Source organism: Apium graveolens, chromosome 9, assembly GCF_009905375.1.
Source record: "Apium graveolens cultivar Ventura chromosome 9, ASM990537v1, whole genome shotgun sequence".
NCBI classification, from domain to species: Eukaryota; Viridiplantae; Streptophyta; class Magnoliopsida; order Apiales; family Apiaceae; genus Apium; species Apium graveolens.
The window spans coordinates 105,852,338-105,859,394 of record NC_133655.1 but is presented as its reverse complement, the minus strand read 5'-3'; the positions used below and the strand labels follow the sequence as shown (position 1 = coordinate 105,859,394).

The 7,057-nt window shown below is 34.2% G+C and overlaps 1 protein-coding gene across 2 annotated transcripts; it reads left to right on the top strand.

Moving 5' to 3' along the window:
- The first annotated feature begins 437 nt into the window (after window positions 1-437).
- Window positions 438-6,846, top strand: LOC141686960 (uncharacterized). 2 transcript variants are annotated; one of them, XM_074492076.1, is made up of 13 exons: window positions 440-731; window positions 950-1,071; window positions 1,150-1,298; window positions 1,744-1,792; window positions 2,070-2,104; window positions 2,575-2,650; window positions 2,735-2,765; window positions 3,998-4,269; window positions 4,905-5,153; window positions 5,622-5,723; window positions 5,857-5,907; window positions 6,057-6,144; window positions 6,407-6,846. In XM_074492076.1, exons 1-13 carry the CDS (start codon window positions 566-568, stop codon window positions 6,577-6,579), a joined length of 1,563 nt encoding a protein of 520 aa, XP_074348177.1. In that variant the 5' UTR covers window positions 440-565; the 3' UTR covers window positions 6,580-6,846. The 2 variants fall into 2 exon arrangements, with proteins under 2 accessions (XP_074348178.1, XP_074348177.1); XM_074492077.1 differs by lacking the exon at window positions 5,622-5,723 and having other exon boundaries at window positions 438-731.
- The last annotated feature ends 211 nt before the right edge of the window (window positions 6,847-7,057 follow it).

The following is a 7,057-nucleotide window of genomic DNA, read 5'->3' as shown; positions in this document are numbered from 1 at the left end:
TATTATATTTTGATCGTATATTTCGATTTCATTTCTACATATTCAATTCATTTTGAGAAAAAACACGTTTAATACGACATGATCTCAATTCCATAAAGGGAGATATTTAGTTAATCGATTCATCATGAAGCAACATGAATATATCGTCGATAATTACAATCAAAATAATATCAATTCACGCACTATAGAACATGCACGTGCATTGCGCGGGGTATAAAGCTAGTTAATAATTAAAGGACGAATATGAAACAATATATAAAAATATGCATGAAAATAACAATGAGACAGTTATTTACGAGTTTTTTTTTGCAAATATCACAATTAAAAAGACTGGGAAAAAGTATAATTTAGGTTAATAATTAACATGGTTTATGAATTTTAAAATGTAAATAAAGGAGTAAAAGAAAATCGGGGAAGTAAATGAAAAAGGAGAGGGGGCAGCCCTTTATTCAGAATTTCAGATCCCCCTGTAAACTTTTATTAGCTGTCTGTTCCCCCGTTCTCTCTCGCTACCCTGACACACATATAAAGAGATTTCTAGAGAGAGAGAGAAAAGAAAGAAAGGATGGTGAGCAGAAACAGAGGAGGGTTTTCAACAGAAGAAGAGAGAGTAAGCGACATGTTAGTGTTCACAACTATGTGCATCATTGGCCATACCGTCGACGTTTTTGTCAAAGATGGTTCCATCTTCTCTGGCATTTTCTACACTTCTTCTCCTCATCAAGACTTTTGTAAGTTCTCTCCTTTCGTAATTCAACACACTCCTTGTCCCCCCTTTTTCGATTTTATGAGATTCATGGGGTTTTATTTGTCTTTATGTTTTTCTTGATTATTGGGATTTTTGTGAAGTTTTAATTGAATCTTGCGATTATTTTTGAGATATAGACTGATTCTAGTTCTTTAATTTAGTGATTTTAATAGTTCTGATTGGTATGAGTATTGAGTGTAGCTATTATTCTGAAGAAAGCAAGAATGGTCAAGAAGGGTAATCGTGTGGCCAATGTAGGGAACAAGGGTGTAATAGAAACACTCGTTATTAAAGCACAAGATCTCGTGCAAGTGGTTTCCAAGGTAAGTGAATTCGGTTGTCGGTCTGTTTCTGTAATAATGTATTTTGTGTGTGGTATAAAGATTTTATTTGGTTTACAGGGAGTTCTGCATTCAGAAGATGGTGGATCCGGAAATGCATCTTGGAATGATATTGGGGCTACCAGCAATGCCAGTTCTACTGTTTCTGTAGAGAAGGCAGCACACAATGGAAAGCACACTGGGAACAAGAAGCGCAACAATCGATCTAGGTTGCCTTTCTTGTCATTGAAAAGAATAAGTGATAGCTTTTATGTCAATTATGATATATTATATGTTTGCTAGCCATTGATGTCAAATATTAAGTAAGATATCATGATATTTTGGCCTCATGATAGAATTATAAGAGTTTACACTGGACAATGCAAGATGATTAGAGACTGAGGGCTAAATTATTTTAGGTTACAGCAAATGATAAACTTTTGTGCATGTTTTCTTCGATTAGGGATAGTGTAGATTATATCAGTTTTATTTATTTAGAGCATATAACACTCGCAAACAGTAATATATTAAACCATATTATCTGGTTGTACTATTTGATTTGTGGTTCTCAAAAGGTTGATAATCAATATATACATCTATATATCTATATTCATTGTAAATGTGATATCTTTTTAATAATTAATTTTGAATATTTGCTTTTATGTACCAATATAGGAGTTCAGCAAGAAGCGGGAATGGTGTCGTAGATTGTTCCGCTCCTAAGGTCAGTGATCACTTACATAATGTACTAGATAGTAGATACTGTATTAGATATTGAAACTCGGAAAACTGTCCACGCAGTTATTTCAAAGGTGAAGTTTCTTAATATAGAGATTCTTTAATAATTAAATAATGGATGGAATAAATGAGGACCATAGTTTGTTTCTGGCGCTGTTCTTTTGTGCATGTATTCATGTTTATCTGATCAGTTTATAAACGGTTTTATGAATTATTAAGTTGATATTTCCTCCTTGCTCTAATTTTGATTTACCATGATGCAGGGCACGGAAGATTCTAGTAATGCAAGTAATAACAGGTGGATACTATTAACTTCTCAGTTATTTTATTTATGATCTTCTTGATGGACATGTGTATGCGCCCTTTCACTATTGTGTATTGTGTATTCATTAGAGGTGCACACATATTGGATTCATTTTTTAGCAGACTCACATTGATTTAGATTAAATCTACAAGACTAGCCTAATAGACAAAAGTACTAGTTCCATGTTTTCCACAGTAAAACCTTATTATGGAGTGCAAAAAGTCAACTCTCCTATATCTCTTGTGTTCACTCTTTGATATTGGGATCTTCGTGCTGTTTAAGTAGTTAGTTTTCACAAGTTATCTTCTAACTTTTATATCTTCACGTCTATGTTACAATCTGTCTTCGCATTATATACACAAGCATTTGGGTACCTTGCTATGAGTCACATGTACACATTTGTATTTTCAAGTAAATGTCAAATACTTGTTACATTAGTTTATAATTTCTAACTGTTTCCATAGGTATGCTGGTCGTGGTTGGTCGCGACAGAATCGAGGCGACTATGAAGAGAAGTCAGAATATCGAAAGGAACAAAATGTAAGCTGAGTAAACCTTAATGAATCTGTATATCTACTAATTATAGTGTTTCTTTTAGTGATGTCATTTCTGTTGTTTCTGCAGATCCTTGAACTTCAAGGCTCAATTTCAACACGTGAGTTAATTTCCTTAAGACTCTATAATTATCACAACATAGTATAAACTTTCCTCAGATTGAATAAATATAGATAGGTTATAAGATGAAGCCATGTGTTTTATCTCTTTCCTGCATGATGAAGTCGTGAAATAGATTTTCTGCATCTTTTGTATTATTGTATATATATTGTCATTGTTTGTGTGCTCTCTTAATATGTGTAAAACATCTCGTTAATTGTAAAATTAAATCCTAATATGTTGTGGCTGATCACCACATAGTTAACTTTAACAGATTACTTGATGGGATTTAGGCAAGTGTCAGTCAGTGAAGAGGTTATTTTAGACTATTATAAAAAAGAAGAAATAGAAAGAAGCTTGGGAATAAAGCAGTATGGCTAAGCCATCTTCCTCAGTCCATACCATTATGTTACCTAATCTCATATATTGACTAGATTCTTCCCAGCACCATTCACATGTATTTTCTTTAACAGCCTTTACGAAATTACTTTAACCATGTACCTTTCCGTTACAACAAACTACCCCGTTATTACATGTACTTCTTAATAATTTTCTATCATGTACTTCTATAACTTGACAAAAACTAAAAATCATCATGACATAAACTAAAAATCATCATCATCAGGCTCTTCATCTTCTTGACGATTTTCAATCCACCACAGAAGATGATTACCAGAAAGGAGATAATCCAGCACAGATCTTGTTCAATCGCTTGTGTGTGTGTGTGTTTTCTATCTCTGTATCGTTTGTATGATGTGTGTTGGTCTCTTTTAGGGTTTTTTATGACCCTTCTCCTTGAAAAAAGACCCGGTCAAAGGTCCAGTCAACAAACTAGTCAACAAAATTAAAAAAGCATGCTTTTTAGCGCTTTTTGCATCTCGTTTAAGCGCACAAAGCGCACCAAAAAGTGCGCTTCAGTAAACTTGCATCGCATATTGAATCGAGGCGCTTCAGTCTCACATCACATCGCTTCTCGCAATGCGAGCGCTTATGTGCGCTTTTAACAACACTGCTTTGCCTCAAATCCATTAAGATATTAATCTTTTGTTTTTTGTATTGCAAGTTCTCCTTTTTATATTTCTTTTTATTAGAGGAAGTGCTCAAAATTTGGAGACTTTAATTGGTAGATCAGATTATGGCATTTATCACTGCATAATTTCTGCTGGGTGAACACCTAAATTACCTCTAGTGGATAATTTTATTTGTTTCTAATATCCAAATCTTTTTATGCAGTTGATGCTCCTGAAACCCAATCCAATGTTGTTTCAGAAATTCATGAAGAGATTACAACCAAGGTGTTGCTGAATGATGTACCTGATAGTTCTGTTTGTTTAGATGTTAAGATTCATGGTCCTGAAGTTGCTCCTATTTCAGAGACTATGCCATCTGGTGTTTCTGCTGCTATTTCAGCAACAATAAAAGCTTCCTCAGAAATGCATCTCTCGACTTTAGCACCAACCAAAATGGCTCCCCAAAAGATCTCAAGTCTAAATAAAAATGCCAAGGTGAGGAGTGATTTTGGATAGTGTCTTCTCGTAGTTTGAACTTTCAACACCGAGTAATTCTCTTCTACTGTTTACTCAAATTTTGAACATGTATGCTGCATGTCACCGCTCCTTCAATTGGGTTTCATTATAGTCAATTGACTCGTACTTCTTCTTTTTTCCTACTAATTAAGTGACTCGTACTTGATTGAAGAATCTGCTTTTTAAAATTTTATTTGGCATGTTAGTAGGATTGTAACAATATGTTTGTTAAAAGGATACACTGGTTAGTGGCTTCTACTAACCTTGAGATATGGCCATATGGGTAAAGTTGCTCATCAGAGCTTAATTTTAGGAGTGTATTCAAGTTCAAACCCTCATATCCCAAATATGTACACCTATTTGTTGTTCTTTGGTGAGATTTAACCCTCGGAAGGCATTGTTATGGTGGTCCATGCATGTGAGAGGGGTAGTATTTAAAGTATAAATTATACCAGGTTGTTTCTACCAAAATTCTACCAACGTATTGAGGTTTTGGAAGAGTTATGAGTTATCATTCAACTCCTTTGTGACTGTATCTGCTCCCCTTCGAAACACAAGTTGCTATTTTTACAATTTTGATAAAAGGTGTTTTGCTAAAAACATATTTTTGTTAGGAATTTAAGCTCAATCCTGGAGCAAAGACATTTTCTCCATCTGCACATCAGAGATCTGTGACTCCTGTAGTGCCAGCAGCGACAAGTGTGGCATACATGACGGAGACTTCTCCAGTGGTATCAATTTCTACAGCACAGCCAGAAGTTGAACTCAGTCCTTTTGTCCCTCGCTCAGTGCCCGTAAAATATGTTCCATATGGTGGTTTGGTATCCAGTAATGGTGGCACTGACATGCAATACTCTCAACCTGTAAGTATTTGCTAGTATATCTATTGATTGTATTTTTTCCTTTTGTTTTTCTTTAGGGCAAGGTACTTAACAATTCACCTCCATATCTTCTATAAAATTAATTAAAAAGTTGGAAGTCCAGTATAAACAATTGTAGTCTATTGTATTGATTTCAAATTTCAATTAATCTAAATTTAGTGTTCCATTTATTAACAATGATGGATAAAGTTGTTCGTTGTTTGTAATGCCTCAAACATGAATATGAACTCCCTATATGTTTACGGCAAGCAGATACAAGAGGTTACCTAATATATCCTGTTGCAAGATCACCCAAGTTTGACTTGACTGCCTCGGTAAATCTAACACCTTAGTTTCACAGACTTGTACTTAGGATAATTTATGTAATTTTTAACAAAATGCCTTTAATCCAAAAGTGAAAGTGATAAGCTACTGCTAGTGGTGGCTCTTACTGACTCCTTTCTATAATAGGCGGTTGGCCATTTGGGAAGCAGGACACAACCAGTTAGGTATGCTAGTCAATATCATCCTGTTCAAGCTGGGACCACCTATGTTCATCCAACTTCTCAAAATGTATGTTTAAAATTCTGGTGCCCCTTCTTGATGCAAATGTATTACATGATGCAAATTAAGAAGTTAACTTTTACTGTTTTACATCTACAACAAGATATGATACATTGTAACTAACTGTTAATGATATTCGCAGTTGATGGTTGGACGGTTAGGGCAGCTGGTTTATATGCATCCAGTGTCACATGTAAGTCTCTTGCAAATAACAAAACATTATAGTTATTAAAGTTACATTACATTGATATGTTTTAATATATAATTTATGAGTCAACATTGATGTGGATATCTTGTCTCTAAATTCTTAGCGCTAAATTTAATTTGTTCTTTGGCATGAAGGATGTGGTTCAAGGTGCACCCGCATTTTCTCAAATGCCCCATATACCTCTCTTTGCTCAACAGCAAATCCATCTTCCCAAGCATCAAGGTATGGAAAGAACTTAGATAGTTGGATGGTGAATAAATATAATCGTGTATAGAGGGAAACCATGGAAACTAAAGTAAATAGCCGTCATTTAAGTGTTTATTAGTCGATCAGATGATGTACAAATACTTTCTGTAGAAACTTGCGAACTATCTAGTGTCGTCTGGTTATACATTCAATTTGGTGTGTATTACCCAAGCATAATTTTTTTGCGGTACTAAATAGTATGTGATCTTACAAAGTGAAATTTGTCTGTATTCCTCAGGAAGTACAGCTGCACAATCATTACAATGGTGTTCTAGTCCCCCGTACATAGCTGGTGGACAGCAGCCATTTGCAGTATCAAGTCATATACCAATCTCGCAGCCTCACTTCCCTGTCATTCGCCCCATACCTGTCTCGGGAACCAATGGCTTTTTGGGCTCCAAATTCTCATAAAAGTATGCATAGGGTGTAGGGTGTTGGTTGCAGTGCTCAATTTTGCTCAAAAATTTTTGGATTGTTAGCTAGAATCTTCATGAAGTCCTTTTCAATGTTCATTGTTTACCTTTATACAAGTAATTTTTTTTTAACGGTGAGATTGAGGGAGTATCAATTTTTGGTTTTTTTTTGTGAAAATTCAATAGAAATAAATCTGGTTTAGTCAATTATCATCTTTAATAATTGTTGTAAAGACATTTTTTTTTGACAATTAGTTTAAGCTTAGCTCCTTGATTTGTTTTTCAATAAAATCCTATATATGATAAGTGTAGGAAGATATTTTTAAACAACGATATTATTAGCTCCAAAATTTTTAATAAAATTTAGAGTTCATTTTTTATTGGAATTTATGCACCCAAGTACATATTCATTTAAAGTTAAGTACGTATTCATTTAAAGTTTGGTGAGATATAACAGAAAATTTTAAATTTAAATA